The sequence below is a fragment of the Euprymna scolopes genome, chromosome 33, assembly GCF_053919585.1.
Source record: "Euprymna scolopes isolate OS-2025 chromosome 33, ASM5391958v1, whole genome shotgun sequence".
Classification (NCBI taxonomy): domain Eukaryota; kingdom Metazoa; phylum Mollusca; class Cephalopoda; order Sepiida; family Sepiolidae; genus Euprymna; species Euprymna scolopes.
In genome coordinates this window covers 13,639,633-13,664,617 of record NC_136514.1, presented here as the reverse complement: position 1 = coordinate 13,664,617, position 24,985 = coordinate 13,639,633, and the positions used below count along the sequence as shown (strand labels likewise).

The 24,985-nt window shown below is 33.2% G+C and overlaps 1 protein-coding gene across 7 annotated transcripts in view; it reads right to left on the bottom strand.

Moving 5' to 3' along the window:
• LOC145258144 (protein PRRC1-A-like) overlaps positions 1-24,985 on the bottom strand; it is a 108,236-nt gene that overhangs the window by 47,668 nt on the left and 35,583 nt on the right. For 5 of the 7 annotated variants that reach the window (XM_080115930.1, XM_080115929.1, XM_080115934.1 and 2 more), the window contains exons 2-4: positions 18,107-18,241; positions 10,653-10,789; positions 5,310-5,350 (exon numbers count right to left, since the gene is read on the bottom strand). In XM_080115930.1, the coding sequence (XP_079972056.1) occupies positions 5,310-5,350; positions 10,653-10,789; positions 18,107-18,227 (299 nt within the window). In that variant the 5' untranslated portion in view covers positions 18,228-18,241. Of the gene's footprint in view, positions 1-5,309; positions 5,351-10,652; positions 10,790-18,106; positions 18,242-24,239; positions 24,446-24,985 lie in introns of those variants that run through there. The other 2 variants (XM_080115931.1, XM_080115927.1) reach the window with 2 other exon arrangements.

Here is a 24,985-nt window from a genome sequence, read left to right as displayed (position 1 = left end):
ACCCTCATGCCATACCCTGTCAAAAGCCTTAGATATATCTAGAGCTACCGCTCTGCCCTCTACCGCTTTGTCCAGTGAATGGTATATGCGTTCAGAGATTACAGTGAGGATGTCTGCTGTGGAACAGGCTTGTCTAAATCCATATTGTTGGTCGGTCAGAAGTTTAGCATCTGTAAGGTGCTGGACTAGAGCATGGTTAATTAAGGTCTCAAATATTTTGGCAAAAAGTGGGAGGAGGCTAATAGGGCGATAATTTAATGGGTCAGTTCTTTCGCCAGAATTCTTGAATACTGGTACCACAGACGCAGTTTTCCAACAGCCCGGAAAGCAAGATTCATTAAGGCATTTGTTGTAGAGTTTGAAGCTACTTCGGCTGAGCACTTTTTTAATAGCACAGCTGGGATGAGATCGGGTCCACATGCTTTTGAAGTGTCAAGGTTTTTTATGATAGCATGCACCTGAGCAGGGGGTGATTTTCAGATCGTCTAGCATGGCGTCTGTCCGCATAGGAAATTGAGGTAGGGGGTGGTTCGAAGGGTCCAGTGTGGAGTTTGAGGCAAACCGACTGGCAAGCATGTTAGCCTTTTCGGTTGCTGAGCAAACAACCTCGTGATTGTATATGATGAATTGGTAAAATAAAAATATTGTATATGATGAATTGGTAAAATAAAAATATTGGATATGATGAATTGGTAAAATAAAAATATTGGATATGATGAATTGGTAAAATAAAAATATTGGATATGATCAATTGGTAAAATAAAAATATTGGATATGATCAATTGGTAAAATAAAAATATTGGATATCATGAATTGGTAAAATAAAAATATTGGATATCATGAATTCGTAAAATAAAAAATATTGGATATCATGAATTGGTAAAATAAAAATATTTGATATGATGAATTTGTAAAATAAAAATATTGGATATTAGGAATTTGTAAAATAAAAATATTGGATATGATGAATTGGTAAAATAAAAATATTGGATATTATGAATTGGTAAAATAAAAATATCGGATATGATGAATTGGTAAAATAAAAATATCGGATATGATGAATTGGTAAAATAAAAATATTGGATATGATGAATTGGTAAAATAAAAATATTGGATATGATGAATTGGTAAAATAAAAATATTGGATATGATGAATTGGTAAAATAAAAAATCCAGATATTATGACTTGGTAAAATAAAAATATTGGATATGATGAATTGGTAAAATAAAAAATTGGATATGTGGAGTTTGTAGCAAAATAATTTGAGTCATGAGAAGTTGGTATAAAAAAAGACCAGGTATGAGGAGTTGGTATAACAAGATGGAATATGAGGAATTTTTTAAAATAATAAAAATAGAAATAACATCAAATTGAAATTTAACATTTATTTCTTTATGCTTTTGGGTTTAAAAAAATGTATTGTTTAACACAATAACAAAGAATGTAACCAAAGAACAGTTTAAATTGCAGTTTGACATTGTTAATAAGCAATTTATTTAACATAATGAGATATTTTAAATATTTCAACATAACTCTGTATGCAATTCAAGTAAATTCCATGTTTTTAATCAATTATATAACAGGATGCATTCACAAGTTTATACTCATTTCAATTTGTATTTTTTCTTGAATTTTTTCAGCAAGATAATTTTGCACTGTGCATGCATTATTACAATCGTTCTAACTAATTGTTGGCCTCATTTCTATAAAACTGACAATTCTCTTAATAGCTTCTTCTATATCAGTCCAGGTTTTCTCGCTAGCTTCCATTTCTTCAATGTCACTAAATTTTAAATAAACATAAAAGGCCTTCTAAATATCATAACATTAAGAGTCCGGATATATGTGATAGTCCGGATATGTGGCATTCCAGATATAAGGAGTTTTACTGTATTTAAAACATATTGTTAATCATAACCAAACAATGTTGTGACCAAAATATATATTGCGTTTTGGAAATTTTTAGATGAGAATTGATGATTTGTATCATTCAGACTGCTAATATGCATGACAAAGAGTAGTTCAAACATTCTAAATAATGCAAAAGGAAAGAAGGTTAGTGTGGAGATAGTAGATAAGCTGATAAATAGTGTGGAAAGAGAAAGTCAGTTTGTCAGAAAGAGAGATTAATTTGGTACATATGGAATTTGGTAAAAGTACAGAATAGTTAAAACTGAAAAACCTGTAAACAAAAACACAAAAAGCACACAGAATTTATATAAAATGCTTTAAAATGAACTTTTCTAGTTTTCATTTTTAATTAATGTGGTCATCCATGCCTGACCTGAGGAAAATTAATGATTTTGTAAGAAGTTTTATACAGGGTGACCCCCCCCCCCACCAAAAAAACGGGCCCCAACTCTAATTAGGCCCTGTTTCTTAATGTTTTGTCCAAATGAAATGAAACTTTGGTCATAACTAGTTTATTATATTCAAAACATCACATCAAAACACTAGGGTCTTTGGCCTTTTTTCCTCCGTTGAGTGTAAAATGCTCAGAAAAACAATTGAATGTCCTCTGTTTTTTTTTTGGGTCACCCTGTACCACTAGTGGAGGGGGAGCACCCAGCTTTGCCTGGGCGTAAAATACGCTTAAATATGATATTTTAATTTTTCCAGATTTTGTATATATTTTTATAGAGTCGTGATTTCAAGTTAAAAAAAAAAAACGTATTTGGGTGCCATCAGCTAGAATTGAAACTGAAACTGTAGTATTCAAAGCTGGTGACGTTACCACTGTACCAACATGACACACATATGAACTGATTAAAAATAAACTAAGATAAATACACAAAATCTATAACGATTTTTTAAATTTTGACCCCTTAAAAACTATTTTAACCGGCTAAAGACCCATAAAAGAATGGTCCGTAAAAAATCCAATCATTTGAGAACCCTAGCGCCATCCTGCCAATTTTAGTTTCGGAGGAGATAGAGTTTGAAAATATGGAGACAGACAGACAGACATACATATAGCCTTTTATATATTAGATTATAGTAAAATCTTACAATTCATATTATTCAGACTACTGTTCTTATCTATTGTGTTATTTTCACAATGTGTTGGTTGACGTAAACTCTGACCTTCTTCAAATGCATCTTGTTGAACTGTTGAACTCAGGAATTCAGGAATCTTTCTCGGGTCAGGCATGGATGACTACATATCGAGAGAAAACGGCAACCATCTATCTTTATAGGATGAAGTAAAAATTATAGACAGAATAATGGTGGATTGGTTGGTTGGTTGTTTTTGTTTTATGGCATATCAACCCTTTTTGGGTTATTTAATGTCGAATCCAAAGATTTTGAAGAAAATTTTTTTAATAGAATATATTTGTTGTTTTCAAGTCGGTTTCTATTTAATCCACAGTTGGGACCCTAACAGGTACTACCACTTCAGGTCAGAGTGGACTTGGGAGCAATGGTAATTAAAGGGTGGCTCCACACTCCCCAAAGCCCGCAAGCTGGGGCCTCACCACTGGATATAGTTTAAGGTCATATCTAGGACCAATAATGGTGGAAGTAAGACGACTCAAAGCAGCACATATGCTGGGTGGCAATCACAAACTAAGCAGACTTTGTATGGAAATCATTAATCTAATTTATAAAACTATGTCTGTTTGTGTGTCTCCATTTTTTTTCAAAATGCATCTTCTCCAAGATGCAAGGTTGCAGAGCAGCACGAAGCAGATCAAACGATTGCATTTTTTGTGAACCATTCTTTTATAGGTTTTTAGTCGGTAAAAATAGCTGCTAAGAGGTCAAAATCGAAAACACAAAAGAAACTTTGTAAGCGTACGTTAACGTAAAGTGCTCTTGCGCGCATGTGCAAATATATATTTATACGTTCATATTGATTCATTTTTAACTATTTCTTATCTGTCTGATGAAAGCTTAAACTGTAACAACTAAGACTGGAGAGCTAAACGTTTTTGTTTCGATTCTAGCTGATGGCATCCAAGTCATTTTTTTTTTTTTTACTTTTGAAATCACTACTCTATATTGTGTACAATATAATAATCAATAGAGAATTGACTCTATAATGATAAATATGAAATCTGCATAAATAAAACTCTCATATTTAAGCACATTTTACAACCGGCCCTGCTAGTTAATAATAAAGTTAAAAAAAAGAAAAAAAAATTTATATGTGTATGTGTATGCATGTATGTGTGTATATGTGTGTGTGTATGTATATGTGTGTGTATGTGTGTGTATATGTGTATGTGTATGGGTGTGTATGTGTGTGTATGGGTGTGTATGGGTGTGCATGTGTGTGTATGTGTCTGTATGGGTGTGCATGTGTGTGTGTATGGGTGTGCATGTGTGTGTGTATGGGTGTGCATGTGTGTGTGTATGAGTGTGCATGTGTGTGTAATCTATAGTGATAATTAGTAAAATTATACATCAAAAAACAAGTACAGGTTTAAGCTTCAACGGATAAAGTACAGGTTTAAGCTTTAACGGATAAATTACTTGGACAGATTTAATTGTTAGTCACACTTTTCTGGAGGTTGAATGTTCAATCCTCAGTATGAGCGATACTAAGAATACACTTGTGAATTACTTAGGATTTCTACCTCTAACGGAACAAGAGCTACATGGATTGAATAAAGGGTTTTCTTTGAAATTCTGTGCAGCATCCACAGTTTGACAAGATACATCTGAAGAAGGTAGGAGAGTAATTAAATAAATAACACTCAACGTGTGGACAGTAGTACGAAAAATCCAAATAGGATAAATATTGCTGCTGATAAGATAAATATTGTTGCTGAGAAGATAAAGAAATGTTGCTAATAAGGTCGCTGGAAAAATGGTTGTATCATCATCTTGCTATGAAAAAAAACAGTAAAAATATAAAAAACAAAAAGAAAACAACCACCAAGATGAGAACAGTAGCCGAAACAATTCAAATAAAGATTATTAGTCCTCATCTAAAAAATTCAGAACCATAAAATCTTACAAATCATTTCATCACATTAAAACTATGATGGTTCTGTAAAGGGAATTTCATTTTGATGTATTTTATATAGATTATGTATTGCTGTTATTTTTTTTTTTTGTTGTTTATGAGCATTTGAATGTTAACTATTCTGTACTTTTACAGGGAATTTTACAAAACGTTAAAAGTAAAAGATTATGTGAAACACAATTAAAAATTCATTTTATAAATAACTTATCGCTTTGCTTTGTCATATGTTGGAATGATAGGTGAAAACTCAAGCAAATGAGGATTAGTCAAAAAAAAAAAAAAAAAAAAAAAAAAAAGAAATTAAATTTTTTTTAAACAAATCAATTCAAAAGTTACCTTTGTGTCGTTCCTAAAGTCGTCGTAGGATTTCCTTGGTTCTAAAAAGAAAAATCAAAATTCCAAATATGTAATTCTGGATTATCTTGAAGACGTAAGCGCTCAAATAAGGTTGCCATTTTTTTTTTTTTCACAACTATTTTGTCAGTTTTTCATAGCAGTCAAAAGTCAAAGTTATCTACCATGCAATTCTATTTTTGTGAGCTTTTTTCGGGACTCATGCTGTTTAATATATCTATTAAAATTAAAAATCTAATATAAATCTATAACCACCAAAGATCACTAAAACATCATTGATCAACAATAAATCCCATATTCCTCATCTTTGAAATTTGTTAAAATATATTATATATTCTCTGGAACTTCTATCAAACTGCACTGATGCAAGTAAAATTCTGATGATTATGTATATATATATATATATATATATATATATATATATATATATATATATATATATATATATAATCATCAGAATTTTACTTGCGTCAGTGCAATTTGATAGAAGTTCCAGAGAATATATAATATATTTTAACAAATTTCAAAGATGAGGAATATGGGATATATATATATGTATATCAGAATGGTAGATTTAGCCATTGTTAACATAAACACAAGAAAGTTTTATATCTATATATATAAATTCGTATTCCTGTCTGTTCGTTTGTTTGTTCACAATTCGATTAATATATACAAACGGTTCCTTACTTTACTCTTTCATTTATTTCTATATATAGTTTCATTCTTGCAAACTAGATATAAGTAAGAGATCATGTCATTTGCATATAACATTAAGAAAAATCAATTTTATTAAATAGCAGTATCATAATTAATGTTTCTAGCGAGAGAATTGTTTTAAGTGTTCTATTTAAAATTGTTATTTAATAAATTTTAAACAATAATTATATTGATAACGTATTTAATTTATTTGGAATTATTATTCCAACATCGAATTTTACAAAAAACTTTTAGAGTTATTTGCCCCTCAGAATCTTCCTAACATTCCATTTGTTTGTTGTTATTATTCTTTAAACAGCTATACAGAAATCGGTAAATTTTTACAATGTAACCCACTGACCCAGCGTCGTTTAATACCAAAAAAAAATAAATAAATAAAAATAAAATAAAGATCTACTACCCTCCCCTCTGAATTCCACAATTTACACTTTTCTTACTTTTTTCACGTTAATCTCATCGATTACAAACTTAAATTTCTAATTAAAAAAAAAAAGGTAAATTTTTATGGCGTGATCTACCGTCGTTTAACCCCTAAAAAAAATTAGGACCTACTTTTTTTGGCCTTAATACATTTAAACAGCCTTTATAAATAATATGACAGAAGAAAAAAAGAAAATAAACATTTTAAAGTGGGGGATCACTTTTCTACATAAATTTAACGTAAATGAGCACCCACTTTTTGGCCACAAAGCGTTCAACGAGACATGTCATCTATAGCATTTTTTCAAGTTTGGCGATCGAGGGGGGTGAGGCAAAACATGACAAATACAGTTTTTTTATGGTGGGGGCGGGAATTACATTTGAAATATAAAATAATGATAAATTTAATTAATTTTTACGCCACCATTCTGTACTTTCACCTAACAATTTTATAAACAAAATGAACCCCAAAATATGACACATTCAATTTTTTTATTTTGAAGGGGGGGTGGGAAGAGTTACATTAGAAACATAAAATGACGAAAATTTAATTGTTTTTGGAATTAATTTTTGGAGATCTTCATTTTTTTGGGGGGGTTCTATCTACTTGGCTATTTTTTTTTTTTTTTGCAATCGCATGAGCATTCGCTGCTATGAAAATTATTAGTATAGCAGGTTTGTTCCAAATGGAACTTCATGTCAACCCAGGCAACGCTGGGTACCCATGCTAGTATATATATATACATAAATAAAATTATTTACTATAATAATTAAATACCTACAGACACTAGTGTTTCATCCTTTCGGGAATCTTCAGTGAAGGGTGTCACGAGTAACACCAGTCGATAGATTCACAATACAAACTTTGGCTCGATTAGCAAAGACCGTATCCATTCGGCTACCATTAACCTCATGAAATAACGTTGAGTTTAAACATTTTATTTTTAAATGTTTTTTCACTCCACTCAAGAGTGATCTAATCGTTATATATATCTCAGAATGGTAGATTTAACCATTGTTAACATAATTTTAGACAAATAGTTATTTTGAAATAATAAATAAAAAAGTTATTATAGGAGATTATCAAAACAATATGCAAACGTTATATTAATACGTAAAATAAGGCGTAAAAAGCTTTCCCAGTAAATAAAAGATGGATTCAATATCATAACATGCAACTATTCTTCAGATTTTTTTCAGGTTTATGTGATCATACTTAAGTGGAACAGCTCATCAACAACTTGTTTAAGTTGGACTTGAAGACAACCATATTGTAGTCAGCTGGAAAGCAGAAAAGCAGAAGACAATTCCACAGGCGTGCAGTTCTAAGAAACAAGCTTTGTTCATGGAATCTACGTTTAGGTTTAAGCACAGATAAAGAGTGGGGGAAATTATTGATAATGTTTTCAGACAGCTTCCTATTCCTGCAGCTTCTTTCCAAGAACTGCGAGCTTGTGGAACTCTTCCTGCTGACCGTTTTCCTCCTACCTATAATCTTGCTCATTTCGTTTGTCTTTTTGATAATCATCTTTCAGTTTTGAATTTTTGAGATGTGGGCTGATTACTTGTTTTGATCAGATTATTCTTCTCATCTTGAGAGTTGTTTGTGCAACGTTTCTGTCAGTGTAGCCTTCGACCTTCATCAAGCATGTTGATCGCCATCTTGGAAAAGAAGGTAGAAAAGTTGCTGGTAATGGTTTCGTATCATTGAGTTGTTTTATTTTTTTTTCACTGTGGTTTCGAATACATAAAAAAAAATTTGGTTGACCAAAGGAGGTAACTAATACTGTTTAATGAGGGATTACCTCCCTTTTATTGATGAAATTTTAAAGGAGTTGTACAAGTTTTGTTTTTCTTTATAATTAGAGGTTCCCATATACTGTTGATGTCTATGCTCGGTCTGTTTAGTAAATTTTCTTTTTTTTAGCATATGTAACATGTTTTCTAACTCTCCATCTTGCATACCTATCAATTATTTTGATCTCGTTCCATAACGGGAAGTTCCTTTTTCTTCTGTGATCAGCCAGTTCCGACTTTTCAAACCCCCACCCCCTATATCACTGCTTTAAGGTGTTCTTCTAGCCTTGCACAAATAATATATCAAGATTAGAACAATCAAAACAAGTAATATAAACAGTCATCTTTCATTCTTGTTAGCTCTTTTTTATATCAAGTGGTTTCACACATTGTCTAGAGCGATTACTATAAAAGTAGGTACTTATGCAGTATAAGATTCTTGCTATCGTTGAAATTGTCCAGTCGATTTGTGCTTTAAACCTAATACAAAAAGATTATTAAAGACAACATTTGTTTTCTATCTTTGATTTATTATATTAAAAAGATCTGAATATTAATCTTGATATTAACAAAAAAAATCATTAAAAAGAAAAAATCATTAAAAAGAAAAAATCATTAAAAATAAATCATTACAAAAAAAATCATCAAAAGAAAAAAAATCATTAAAAAGAAAAAAATCTTGTTTGCTATCAGTTGTTTTTTATTCAAAAAATAAATATTCATTCATTAAACTTATCTTACAATAAATATGTTTTTTTCTGAATTAGAATTTTAATTTCCTAGAAGTTTTGTAAAAATTGTCCAATAATTATTCAAGAATATGGTTTTCATTTTTCAATTAATTTTTCATTGAATTAACTTTGTTCCGACTGAAATTTCATTTTAAAATAAAAAAATATCATGAAACTTGTTTGGCACCTTCTGGCGTTTTTCGTAAACCACCCAGACAATTCCAACAATAGCACAGTCCTAATATAGCACAAGTATTAAAAAAAAAAAAAAATTGTTACTTCTTGTTTTTGGTTCTATATTATACAAAAAAAAAAAAATAATAATAATGAATTTGAAGTAATACAAGTGGTGCCTGTGTAATTTTTATGTCGCAAATAGTAACACATCAAAAAGTTATGCAAAACTATAAGATAGAAAAACTTAATGAAAAATCGTTTTCAATAAAGTTTATATGAGGAATAAATTTTGTCTGACATTTGGAATTACGTTCATCAGGTGACATAAGCAACAGAACATAATTATCTCCCCTGTCAACTTATCTCTTTTTTTAGTAAACATAATATAGTGATTCGCTTCCTTTCATAAATTTCTTTTTTCATTAATAATTATTTTTCTACCTTATTGTTTTTCTTAATTTTTAGATATGTTACTATTCGAGACCTGACGATTACATAGGTACCATTTGTTTCACTTTATATTCAATATTTTCTTTCGTTTGTAAAAAGGTGGAACGACAAAATTGTTGTCCTAGAAAAGACATGATTCCATTTCCGTTTGATGAAAACCAGTTTTCTTTTTTTTTTGTTGCATACCAGCTACTAGTTGGCCAGTTGTGTACATATCCAAAGAGTGATAGGAGCTGTCTATCATTTTGAAATGTTCAATGAGCGAGATCGGAGATGTGCCGCTATACAACTCATGCTCTCTACAAATTCAAGTTATGAGAACAGGACCATTACCAGCATCCTTAAAATGCATCACTGGATTGCCACAAATAACAAGGACATGCCCAGGGTGATGAAAACAAAGTTTCCGGTTATGGTTATGGCCTTTAATGTGGTTTCAAGTGAGGACACATCTTTGAAGTTGGCTTGAAAGTCAACACCAAAGTGTACCTGGATGTGCTGAAGAGTGTGGTGATCCCCTGATGCAATCAGGTAGCTGCTGGAAAACCCTGGGTGTGGCAGCAGGACACGGCGCTGACCCACAAGTCCAAACACATCCAGGCTTGGTTCCAGAAGGAGTGCTATGACTTTGCACCCTTCTCTCACTAGACCCTATCCTCCCCAGACCTGAACTCGCTGGACTACTTTGTTTAGTCATACATCGAGAACATCACCAACATCCGCCGAATATTCACTGAGCTCCTGTCAGCACTTGTAGAAAAGGTATGCTCTCAATTCCGGACCTGTATTGCGGCCGCGATTAAGGCTAAAGGCAGCTACATTGATTAGATGTCAGCTCTACTACATAATCAAGTTACCTAAATTGGTCTTTTCAATAAAAGTATTAAAATAAAGCTGTAGTGTTGTTTTCTTTAGGGTGACACTTTTATTGTTCCACCCAGTATAATATAGAAGTGCCTGCATTCGTAGACTGTGTTAGTGTTCAGGAGAGATGGAGATATTGTAGAACAGCATAGAGTAAACTACAAACCATTAGTGTGATAGGCACTGCACTTGGTTCTGATGTACTGGGAAAAATGGTGGATCCATCGACAAAACTGTTTGACATTGACGAGCTGACTGATGACAACATTGGGGATGTCGAAACACTGTTGCCGTTGGCTGCAGCTAAAAAATAAAAAAAAATTACAAAAAACATAAGAAAATAACTTTTGATAGATTAAAACTTATTGTAGTGATATTTGAAACTTGTACTTCTGCATTTACCAACCCAAAGTTGCTCAGGTGTGCTAAGCCATTGCCAGGAATAACAGAAAGCAGCAGATCGCAAAACATTAAACCACTCCGAGAAAATTATAATGATAAACAGAGAAACCATGTAAATACAATAAATAAAATTACAAACATGCATCTAACCTAACCCTAACCTGCACGATTAAAATTATTTCTTCCAATTTATAAAAAAAGTAGCTTCTAGAGATTTATATTAGGTAAAAACAGACAGTACATTTGTTAAAAATTGAGGAACGCTCGGCCAACATTTTCTGGTTATTTTTGTTAGCTGCCGAGCAAGCCCGAACCAACTTAGAAGAAATCGCAGATCAGTAAATGCCGAAGCACCCTGGAACTTTTAGAAAACCAAATGTTATAAAATGTTTCATAAAATGACTAAAGTCATTGTTTCAAGTGTAAGACAACTTTTTTATGCAGTACAAAAGACATTGCTATCACTGAAATTGTCCAGGCGATTTGCACCTTAACTCTAATACAAAAAAAATTATTTAAAAATCATTTGTTTTTTATCAATGACTTATTATATTAAAAAAAAAAAAAAAAATTTAATATTTATCTTGATTTGAACAAAAAAAAAATCATAATTCCTGATACTGCATAAATATAATAATAATAAAAAAACATTGTTACTCTTGGTTTTGCATTCAGGCGCTTCTATATTAGACAAAAAAAAAAAAAAAAAAAAAAATTGAATAGTAAACAAAAAAAAAATGGTACCTACATAAAATGTTGTAAACAGTAACATATCCAAAAATTACAAAAAACTTGCCAAACTTTCACGATAAACACTTGTCTAGCTGAAACCACTATCAATAACTTTCCCCACTCTTTATCTGTGCCTAGACCTAAACGTAGATTCCATAAATAAAGCTCCTTTTTAAGAACTGCACACCTGTGGATCTCTTCCATTTGCTTGCTTCTCAGCTGACTACAATATGGTCGTCTTTAAGCCCGACGTAAACAAGTTTTTCATGAGCCATTCCCTTAAGTAATCCAATTTACCAAATTTCTACTAACGACTACTACAATATTGTCCCACCTCAAATGGCCTTGATAAGTGATGATTCCTTTATAAAAAAGAAAAAAAAAACGTAGAAAAATAATTATTAATGAAAACCTGTTTTTACAAAAAGCATAAGAAAATGATTTTTGAAAGATTAAGACTCATTGTAGTGATATTTGAAACTTTTAGAAAATCAAATATGATAAAATATTTCATAAAATTATTAAAATCATTTGTTTTTTTCTGAGAATTTTGGTGTAAGACACTGGTTTCAAAAAAGACTGTCATCCTTTTTTTATTTTTTTCTCTTCCTTTTGCCGGGGTATTAACACCGATGGGTCAGCCGCTTGTGGAGAGAGAAAAGGATATGTCCATTGATGATATTGTGATATTGCTTGTACAAAAGTTTAGTCCATACAGACTAAACTTTTGTATAAGTAACATTACCTGAAGATGTCTAGTTACTTATAACTGGCTGACCGAAACATACTAATGAATGTGTAGCAACATATTAATGCTTATGTAAAACTTCATTGGTTGCTTTACCTCTGAAAAATATTAACCTGGAATTGGCGGACGTCTACGAGATTGCCCCCACCCCGCCACCTCTAAATTCTACAATTTAACTGAAAAATTTTTTTTACAGTGTAATCTCATAGACTACAAAATTAACTTTCAGATTAAAGAAAAAATTTTGAAAGAAAAGACTTTTTATGGCTTTTATCATCATTAATCAGTTTTCAATTACAACGTCCTACTAAAGTGAACACCTACTTTGTGACCATCATCGAGAAAAAAATGTTTAGTCCGTACAGACTAAACTTTTGTACAAGCAATATCGCCTAAACAGGTCTCTAATTACTTGTAACTGGGTGACCGAAACATGCCCATGAATGTGTAGCGATATATTAATGCTTATGTAAAACAAATCCCAAGTATATCTTGCCCTACTTCGGTATCGAGCACTCTTGCATTAACCCCGTTAAAACTTCATTGATTGCTTTACCTCTGAAAAATATTAACCTGGAATTTTTTATATATATATATATATAACTCTATAAATGAACACATACCTAGCTTTATATAATAGATCTTTTTTTGAATAAGTTAAGGCACAATGTGAAATGGATGCTTTACTTTTAAATAATGTAGATTGTTCATCCTCTCTCTTTTCCTCGCTCTTCAAGGAATGTTGTTTTTGCTGCATGCGGACAAATACCATTTATAATAAAGACTGTGGCGACAATAACAATGGCAACAAAATTAGAACAGGTAACAGCTGCACTAAACGTAAAGTTGTTTACCCAACATAGTCAGCCATTTTGGATAACAGTTTGTTTTTTAATGCTTATTTACTCTAAATAAGTCATATTGTCACTTGGACATAAGGAGCTAATATTTAGGACCATGTCTAGATAGGCACTATGTGCCATATAGTGGAGTTCTGTATTATAAACAGAAGACAGTTCCACAAGCGTGCAGTTCTAAGAAAGAAACTTTTTCCATGGAATCTACGTTTAGGTTTAGGCACAGATAAAGGGTGGGGGAAATTATTGATAGTGTTTTCAGCTAGACGAGTGTTTCTTACAAAAGTCTGGTGAGGGGGTACCGTAGATTGGAGCTCAGAGGAGTAATTGCCATGAAAATAATGATAAAGCAGAGACAGGTTCGCAACATCTCTTCTGTGAGAAAGCAGTTGCAAGGAAAAGAAAAGGGCATCCCCTACTAGGCTACGAAGTCTATTTTGAACTCTATCAAGGCAGAATAAGTCCTTTCTAGCAGCTCCTGCCCAGATGTGGCAACAGTACTCCATCCTTGGACATACCTGGCTCTTATATAGAAAGAGAATTTTTAAACACAAACACACACAATCTTGTTTATATAAAAAAAAAAAAAAAAATGTACACACACACACACACACACACACACACACACACACACACACACACACACACACACACACACACACAGATATTTTACAAATTGTAAATATGTTTTTTTCAAAATGCTGGGGATTTATTAGTTAGCTTAGACTCCGCAGAGTGAATTAGGTATTGTAGTAAATGTTGCCAGTCAAGAGTAAGATTACATAGTCAATTGAAATCAATAAAATTACAAAGACCCTGTACCCTCCCCAATTTCTTATAGGGCCTTGTGCCTTAGTTTGTTCTCTTGTATGTTTAATTTTGCTGTTGATTGTAACTAATTAATTGTAATGTTTTCTTACTGGGAATAAACTATATAAATGAATAAACTATATAAATGAATAAACTATATAAATGAATAAACTATATAAATGAGATCAAAGTGTAGTATCTGTTCTGATGCTGTGCTTCACTTTTTGTTTCAGTTGGTGGAGAAGTTTTTGTGACTGAGGCAATTATTTTAAATTGTTCAGAGAAAAAAAAGAATAGTAAAAAACATACCCTACCTTGACGTCCAAATCGAAAAGAGAGCGAGTGATATCAAACAAGTACGGAAGTGAGATGTTAACACCGCCTTGTAGCAAAGAATTGCATTGCCAGAGTTAAAGGGGGATAATTAGGTTTACCATTTTTTTTTTTCTTTTTTTTTTTTATTACATTTTCACCCCAAACAAGGCACATTGCCACTTTGGTGTAGGGGGCTACTATCAAGGGCAACAACTACTGGGGTACTATGTAGGGATTTGGGCAGCAAGATGTCGGTTCATGTTGCCCTTGAACTTCTGCACGTCAGTACAGTTGGGGAATCAGGGACCTGGAATGGAATTCCAAAGTCTAGTGGTTCTGGGGAAGAAACTACTGGAGTAGAAAGATCTTTTACATCTAGGGATCTCTACAGTGTGGGGGTGTGATTTAGCAGCCTGTTGGGTTTGTCGAGGGTGTTCACGTTGTGGAGGAACAAGTGCTTGTAGTTCGTCAGAGCATTTACCATTAAAATACTTGTAGAACAGGCAGAGGGATGCAACGTTTCGTCGATGGGACAGAGGCTGAAGCTTAGATGCCAGTTCAGGGCCTATCAGATTTGCGACTCTCTTTTGAACCCTGTCACGGAACGAGAGACTAGTAGCAGATGCACCAGCCCAAATATGACAGCAATACTTCATACATGGGCGAATGGTGGCCTTATAGAGGTACAGGATACATTCGGGTGTTAATAGTTTTCTAGCACGGTAGAGGGAGCCAACCTTTCTTGCAGCAGCCCTGGCAATGCTCTCAATGTATCTATTCCAGTTCATATTCCCTGTAAACGTTAGGCCGAGGAGTTTAAAAGAAGTACTTTCAGGCAATGTGTTCTTGGCCATTGCTATTGGTGGTAGAGAAGGTTTCTTGTAATTATTAAATAAAACTAGTTTAGTCTTGTCGGCATTGAATGTGACCATCCATTTTTGTCCCCATTCCACTACAGATTGGAGGTCATCCTCTAGTGTTTCTGCCATTTCTTTAGATATGTGTTCATTTGTTTTCCTGTCATGCCTGTTATAGAGGGTGATGTCATCAGCATATATACCAATCTCAGAGGCAATTTTGTCGGGGAGGTCATTTATGAATATTAGGAACAGTAAAGGTCCAAGGATAGACCCCTGGAGCACTCCCGCATTTATATCATATTGTTTCGATGTATGACCATCGAGGACTTTTCTCTTATCTAAGAAGGATTTAATTATGTTAAGTATTCTACCAGTGATAGCGTATGATCTAATTTTCCTGAGAAGACCCTCATGCCATACCCTGTCAAAAGCCTTAGATATATATCTCTGCCCTCCCCTGCTTTGTCCAGTGAATGGTATATATGTTCAGAGATTACAGTTAGGATGTCTGCTGTGGAACGGGCTTGTCTAAATCCATATTGTTGGTCAGTCAGAAGTTCAGCATCTGTAAGGTGATGGACTAGAGCATGGTTAATTAAGGTCTCAAATATTTTGGCAAAAAGTGGGAGGAGGCTAATGGGGCGATAATTTAATGGGTCAGTTCTTTCGCCAGAATTCTTGAATACTGGTACCACAGAAGCAGTTTTCCAACAGCCCAGAAAGCAAGATTCATTAAGGTATTTGTTGTAGAGTTTGAAGAGAACTGGAGCTACTTCTACTGAGAACTTTTTTAATAGCACAGCTGGGATGAGATCGGGTCCACATGCTTTTGAAGTGTCAAGGTTTTTTATCATAGCATGCACCTGAGCAGGGGTGATTTTCAGTTAACGTTATAAGTTTGTGTTTGTGTGTTCGCTTGTGCATGGAACTCGCTTACCACAGAACTCTGATGTACTCCTACATTAGCATTAAAGCTCCGAATCTAATAGGATATTAGTAATTCCAAGTAATCTAACCACTGCGCCACAAGTCAGGATCCATGGCGCAGTGATTAGAGTACTTGGAAAAATCCTACTCTTTAACTGTGCCATAGATTCCATGAACAAAGCTTCTTTCTTAGAACTGCATGCTTGTGGAACTTTCGTTTGCCTGTTTCCCACCTGATTACAATTTGGATGTCTTCAAGTCCAACATAAACAAATTCCTGATAAACCGCCCTCTTAAGTAAGGCACTTTATCAAATCTCCATTACTAAGGATTACTATGATATTATCCCATTGATTACTGTACACACAATAACCCTGATCCTCGATTGGCCTCCAGGCCTTGATAAGTGGTGACTCCTATGTAAAAAAAAATAAAAATAAATTTGTAAAAGTGATATTCTCCTGAAGGTCGAAGGTTCAATTCTCAGTGTAGCCAACTTAAAAATACACAATTGCGAATTACTTAGGATCTCTATCCAGTCATAACTGATGAAACAAGAGCATGCTACCTCCATGAAATAAATAAAGGGTTACATTCGAAATTCCGTCCAAATTTCCCCGAGTTCAATAAGATACAAGTGAAGAAGGTCAGAGGTTACATCGATCAAAACTTTGATGAGAACAGTAGTCCAAAGAATCCAAATAATACGAATAACCAATCCTCATCCCCAAAATTCAGAAACGTAATCTAATAGAAGTTTGTGTAAAGTCAGAAATAAGATAAGTTAAGCGTAATTATAATTTCCTATTTTGTTAATGTCAAACTAAGATGATGCATTCCCTGCTATTTTTATCATGGCACGAACGGTATAAAATATAAAATTATATAATAAAATATATCTATAAATATAAAAGCAAAATTGTATGTATGTGTGTTCGCTTTTTCTGTGTGTCTACAAAAGGCTTCTTTCAGAGAAGCGGTCAGTCGGTTCACAACTTTTTAAAACTTTTTATATCACATATAAATCGTAATATCTCACAGTTAACAACGAAGCTCACCTGTCTATTTAATTTGCTCGATTTCGGGAAGATAAATATTCAATATTTGTCGCTCACCGCATTTTTCCTATAACATCTTGGGGGTGGGAAAAAAACGCGTGCAGCAGTAAATGAATACTATCCCGCAGTCAAACTTGACCTCATTAACTCATTAAAATGGGCACCTGCTAAATCCAACTAATTAAATAAATTCAAACGTGTTTCCGTTAGCATCTTGTGGTGGAGCAATGGTTAACATCGCACATTTTTTTTTTACACACTTTAATTTACAACTTTGCCTCAACGGTTCGGGTTCGATCCTCATACTTACTTTTTTTTTTTTAACCCCCACCCCAAAAAAAAAACACCCGGGCAACGCCGGGTACCCCTCGCTAGTATTAAATAAATTGATTTCGTTGTTTTATTTTATGGCATATCAACCCTTCCAGGTTATTTAATGCCAAATCCAGTCATTTTGGTAAAAAAAAAATTTTATGCTACAAGTTTTTTATATCTTGAAATATTTACTCATGGAGTTTGATTTGGTTTCGTCGTTTTGCTTTATGGCATATCAACCACTTCCAGGTTATTTAATGCCAAATCGAGTCATTTTGGAGAAAGTGTTTATGCTTCAAGTGTTTTATATCTTCAAATATTTATTCATGATGTTCGGTTTGGTTGTTTTGTAATGGAAAATTGTTACTTTTGTTTTTTTGACTTTGCAGAACATAATTGAGTTTTGCAAAGAGGAAGAAAAAAAAATAATCACATTAATGTTTTGTGCATTTTAGGTCAAAAAGCTAGTATTTTCAGACAGTCTAACCTTGAAGCACAGGAAATAAAATGAAAGTCACTTGACATAGATAAACTTATGCATCCCTACCCCCACAAGGCGGTATTTTCATTGAGAAACCCTTGAAAAAGCCACTCACATGAGATTACGTCTGTCTGTGCAGCTTCTTGTAATTCGTGTGCAATCTGTGCAGATGTTACGGAACTTTCTAATTTTTCCAAAATTTCCGGCTGCTGATCATCCAACACTTCCTCCATCATCTTGGACTGCGAACCTGAAATAAGACAATATACCGTTATGTTTATTTGCTTTTTGTTTTTCTAAAAAAGTCAAAAACATAAAAACACAGAAAAAACATTAACCTATTTTCTCCTCTCCCACGGTGACGGTCCTGGATATGACCTTAAACTATATTCGATGGTGAAGCCCCAGTTTGCGGGCCTTAGGGAGTGTGAAGCCACCCTTTAATTACCATTGCTCCCAGGTCCACTCTGACCCGGAATGGTAATACCTGTTAGGGTCCCAACTATGGGTTAAATAGAAAGTGACTTGAAAAAAAAACAAATATTCTATTAAAAAAAACTTTTCTTCAAAATAATTGGATTGGCATTAAATAACTTGAAAAGAGTTGATATGCTGTAAAACAAAAACAACCAACAACCCACGGTGATATGCTCTTAAAATTCTAAACCTATCATCTCTCCCACACTTCCCTAAACTCTCTCCCACCTCCTTCATCTCTCTGCTAGACACTGTTTTTCTGTTTTTGTTTTGTTTGTTGTCTCATTGTATTGTCTTATATTTTTCTTTTTCTCTAATTTAAGTGCTATTATTTTAACTTTTAATTAATTTATTTTTGTTTTTGATATTATGTGACTGCTCTCCAAACAAGGACTTCTTTGAACTTTTCTCCAATTTTCAATTAGGATGCTTGACTTTCGTAAAAGCAACATCACCTGATGACGTCGAGTTCTTTATAACTAGTTGACTGAAACATACTTATGAATGTGTAGCAGAACCTAAACGTTTATGTAAAAATAAATAAAAAGTATATCTTGCTCTACTTTGGTATAGAGCACTTTTGTATAAATCTCATTAAACTCATTAGCTGTTTTAACTCTGAAGAATATTAACCTCAAATAATTATAAACAGAGTAGAATGATAAATTTGTTGCCCTAGAAAAGACAGTATGATTCCATTTCCATTTGATGAAAAACAAACCGGTTTTCTTTTTTTTTGTTGCAGACACTCTGCTAGTTGGCCAGTTGTGTACAAATCCAAAGAGTGATAGGAGCCTTCTATCATGTCTGAAGGGTGATGAAAACAAAGTTGTATGGTCTTTGGTATGTTTCCAAGGGAGGGCCACATCATACGACCTCACATCTTCGAAGTCAGCTTGAAAGTCAACACTAAAGTGTACCTGGATGTGTTGAAGAGTGTGGAGATCCCCTGGTGCAATCAGGTAGCTGCTGGTAGACCCTAAATGTTGCAGCAGGACTCAGCACCGGCCCACAAGTTCAAAGAGACCAAGGCTTGGCTTCAGAAGGAGTACTACAACCTTGTACCATTCTCTCACTGGTCCTCCTCCTCCCCCGACCTGAACCCACTGGACTATTCGTTTGGTCATACGTCAAGAACATCACCAGCATGACCTCCCACAACACCAAAGCCAGCCTGATCGTCGCCATCTGCCGAGTATTTGCAGAGCTCCTCTCAGTGTTTGTGGAAAAGGCATACTCCCAGCTTTGGATCCGTATCAAGATGGTGATTGAGCTATATTGAATAGATGTCAGCTCTACTACATAATCAAGTTACCTGAATTCTTTTTTCAATAAAAGTATTAAAATAAAACTGTAGTGTTGTTTTCTTTAGGGCGACACTTAGGGTTCCACCTTGTATGTGTATATATAGATAATATAATTAGATAGGTTCATATACTTGTTAATGACTTCCTCTTCTTCAGGCCAAAAATACTTCACAAAGTAAATTTTCTCTCTTGGAAGCCAAGTTCCTCCCATTTGATAATCACTAACAATGAGGCTGCTTTATTTAAATCCCAGTGAATCAAGTCTAATCAAACTTGATTTAATTGTCAAAATGTAATACTGAGCCAATCTCATTTGTTTTGTTTTTAAGCAGTGGAACATTGCCAAAACTGACCTCGAATGTTCATAAAGAAAGGAATAAAAATGACCAATCAGTATTGATTTTTCATTTCATTTTGTATCTTTTGTAATAAAAGTATTATAGTTATTGTGAAGACGAGAGAACAAGTAAAATCACATTGATTGATTTTGATTGATTGAAATAATTTCCTTATAGTGGATGGAATAAATTCTTTTAATTAAACGATCACAAATCGAATTGAGAATGAAAATATTTCTTCTATTCACAAAAGAACAAAAAGTAATGCTACGCCACACAGTGTTTATCTAATTTATAAAACTCACCATGTTTGTCTGTCTGTCTCCATATTTTCAAACTCTATCTCCTCCGAAACTAAAAGTCGCAGAGTGGCACTAGAGGCCTCAAATGATTGGATTTTTTATGAACTGTTATTTTATGGGTCTTTAACTGATTAAAATAGTTTTTAAGGGGTCAAAATGGAAAAAATCGTTAAACATTTTGTACATTAATCTTAGTTTATTTTTAATCAATTGATATGCATGCCACATTGGTACAGTGATAACGTCATCAGCTTTGAATGTTACAGTTTTGCTTTGGGTTTTGATTCTAGCTGATGGCACCCAAATATTATTTTTTTTATTTTACTTTGGAAATCACGACTAATAATATATGTACGAAATTTGGACAAATTAAAATATCATATTTAAGCATATTTTATGACCGGGCAAAGCCGGGCACCCAATCCTATATATATATTATATATATATCCACTTATCTTGTGCTTCCTTTTTTAAAATTAAATATGTTTTTAACTCTTTTTCAAGATGTCTTTTAACATGTTTTATTAATCATTTGTTCATATTATAAGCTTTATTTCCTTTTCGGTTTTATTGAGCTTTTGCATCTGGTTGAGATTATTTTACTTGTAAATATTAACTCTTTAATATTTATAATATATTTTAAGTTTACCATTTTGATTACCTTAGTAAACTTATTGTAACTTTTATTTTATTTTATATATATATAAATTATTTTGTTTCTTTAAGAAATAAATTTTTAAATGTTGATCACTGTCTTGGAAATAAAAAATGTCGGTCAGCTAGCATTGGTGAAAGATTGTGGCGTCCTGTCGCTTGATCACAATAGATTGTCTGAATTAACGTTAAGCTTTAGAATTATTAACATTTGATGATGGCCTCGGGTTTAGGTCCTTGCTCTTCTGTGCGAAAGAGATTGCAGGGAAGAGAAAAGGGCATTCCCCATTAGGCTAGGAAGTCTATTTTGAATTCTTTTTTTTTTCAAGCCATGTCTTAGTGTTTTCTTTGCTACGTTTCTAATTGGGTTTTCAGGTTTACAATCAGATTTCAGTCATCAGCAGAAGATAGTAGATTCGCTTTTCTCTCTCTTTTCTGTTTCAGTAGCTTTTCCTCCTCTCTCTTCTGTTTCAGTAGCTTTTCTCCCCTCTCTGCTGTTTCAGTAGCTTTCCTCCTCTCTCTTCTGTTTCAGTAGCTTTTCCTCCTCTCTCTTCCGTTTCAGTAGCTTTTCCTCCTCTCTCTTCCGTTTCAGTAGCTTTTCCTCCTCTCTCTTCCGTTTCAGTAGCTTTTCCTCCTCTCTCTTCCGTTTCAGTAGCTTTTCCTCCTCTCTCTTCCGTTTCAGTAGCTTTTCCCCCTCTCTCTTCCGTTTCAGTAGCTTTTCCCCCTCTCTCTTCCGTTTCAGTAGCTTTTCCCCCCTCTCTCTTCTGTTTCAGTAGCTTTTCCTCCTCTCTCTTCTGTTTCAGTAGCTTTTCCTCCTCTCTCTTCTGTTTCAGTAGCTTTTCCCCCTCTCTCTTCCATTTCAGTATCTTTCCCCCACCTCTCTTTTCTGTTTCAGTAGCTTAACTTCAGCTTTAATAAACTTGACCAACCTTTATGTCTCCACTAGGTGATGCATGTTCGCCACTTCATTGGTCATTGCTTCTAGGACCTGATTATGCTGTCAACAGTACCGGCCATCACCCAAAACTTTGGTACAGCAACTTAGGATGTGCTGTAAAGATCCTTCCTTTACACATAGTTTAAAATAAGTATTTTCCCTCTTACCCCAGGTTTGTGCAGGTTTATTGGGCTTGGCAGGACATTAAACACTGACTGAATGAAAAAGTGAACCTCGTTGAAATTTGATCGCCACCAACACACATACACATATCTATATAATTATGAAATCTGGACTGTCTGTCAAATGATCAGGAAATTCCATCTTTTCAGAAAGGTGAATTTATATATACATTTATGCATATGGGTGTGGCTCAAAGGCTAAGAAATGAGAGTGGAGAGTTGTATGTTTTGGTTTCAATTCTAGTTGATGGTAACCAAGTCATATATATATATATATATATATATATATATATATATATATATATATATGTTTCTGTAAGGTCTGGCGAGGCTGTTAGATCGTAAACATGGCCCAACAGCCCAAACATATGTAAGCAAACAGATAAAACGGTAATAAATAATAAAACACATATTTGCTTTGCAATAGTATTGAGCATTCTCTTCAGGTTTTTACTAATTACCAGTTTTACCATATTATATATATATATATATATATATATTGTTTTGATCTCACTACTATATATTAGGTTCAATATAATTATCAATAGAGAATTGTCTCTATAATAATATATGCATAACTTTCATGAATTAAAATATCATATTTAATCATATCTTATGACCGGGCAATGCCAGGCAGCCTGCTAGTAATATATGCACATTTGAATTTTCAATCTAATTAAAATAGTTTGTCATAAAAAATTTTCTTCTTTTACTTTTTTAAAAAGTAAAAAAAAAAAAAAAAAAAAAAATTAAAAGTTTTTACTTTAAAAAAGTAAAAAAAAATAAAAAATAAATAAATAAAAATAGGGTTTCTGGATATTATCGGTTAATTTTTGTTTTATGCATTTATATTCATTTAACCATTCCATTGTTAGTTTTGCCTGCAACGAATTTCCGAGGAATATTTTTGAAGATAAGAAAAATCTTAAAAACATAATTTCTGAACTAGATGTACAAAATACAATATTGATCATGTCATAAATTTTGTATTCTACCAAGTTATCACACACACAAATCGGTTGCCAAGATCACTGGAATAATGGTTAGATGACTCTACCGCTCCAGTAAATATCTCATTGCCGATGCAACCCTTTATCTATACAAGAGCCAGGTGTGCCCTACAATGTTGCCACATCTGGGCAAGAGCTGCTCGGCACGCCCTATCCTGCCTTAATAGAGTTCAAACTAGCTTCGAAACCTAGTAGGTGATGCCCCTTTTTTCTTCCCTGCAACTTCTTTCCCATAGAAGAAACGTCGCGAGCCTATCTCTACTATCGCTATTTTCATGATAAGTGCTTGCCTGAACTCTAATCTATGATTCCCTTCTTGACAAATTTTCACAAAAAAAAAAAAACCCAAAAAAACACTCGACTAGTTAAAATCGCTATATGATTTTCCCCACTCTCTATCTATGCCTAAATGTAAACGCAGATTCTCTGAACAAAGCTTCTTTGCCAGAACTGCTTGCTTTTGGAACACTGTTCTGCTGGCATGCTTCCCAGCTAAATACAACATGGTAGCCTTCAAATCCAATGTAAACAAGTTCCTGTTAAGTCGTCCTCCTAAATAATCAAACTCTATCCAATTTACATCATTAACGATTACTTCACTGCTACCTTACATTCATTAACCCTTATCCTTGAGTGGCCTTTGCGCCTTGATAAGTGGTGATTCCCAAATAAAAAAAGTTCCAATGCATTGAACTAAAAAATCATAACACACACACACACACACATATATATATATATATATATATATATATATATATATATACTTGACAGTCGTTTTAAATTCTTTTTTCTACGCACATCTTGTCTTCCTTTTTTTCTGCCTTTTAGATTACTTTGGACCATCTTCCAATTACACGATTCCCTTGGATTTTACTTGTGAAAATGGAAACTTAACCAAATGTTTTGAATTTTGATTTTTGGATTTTACCATTACTGGATATTTTACCCTTCACCAGACTATCCATTCACGTGAAATCACCTTTTTCTTCACCATATTCCCTCTGCTTCACTATTTGTTACCAAATAAAATTTAGAACTTACTTGTAGTTTCATCAAATACTGTTGCAAGTAAAATCCGATCCCGCATTTTGCAAAATCCTACCCTCTGATGAGAAAGAAAGTATTTCTTTGAAACTCCGTGGATTAAGGACTATCCACTTATTTTGTGCTTCCTTTTTAAAATTAAATATGTTTTTAACTCTTTTTCAAAGTGTTTTTAACATGTTTTATTAACTACTTGTTCTTATATATATATATATATATATATATATATATATATATATATATATATATATATTATAGATCAGTAAACTAAAATCATGCTGACATAATCAATATTTTGTAATATGTATGAATCCAATTATTATAGCCTGCCATAAAAAGAAAATAAATAAGGTCAATAGATTCTGTTTTAGCCATTTCTAATCATTTACAGTTAGCTTGACAAGTAATGAATTGACACTTTTTGTGAGCTGAATTCTTTTTTTTTTTTTTTTTTTTTTTTTTAGATTATTAAAAAAAAAACAACAAAACATTCTGAAGTATATGTACACAATAATATTTGTTGATGTTCTATTTTTGGAGTTTGATTGCAAAATATTGATCATGTCCTAAATTTTGTATTCCGAGTTATTACATACACATTATATATATATATATATATATATATATATATATATATATAAATATAAATATATATATACTAGCATAGGTGCCCGGCTTTGCCAGGGTGTTTGTAGGTAGAAAAGAAAAAAAAAAAAGTGTTTCGAACCCGTGACGAACTGGAA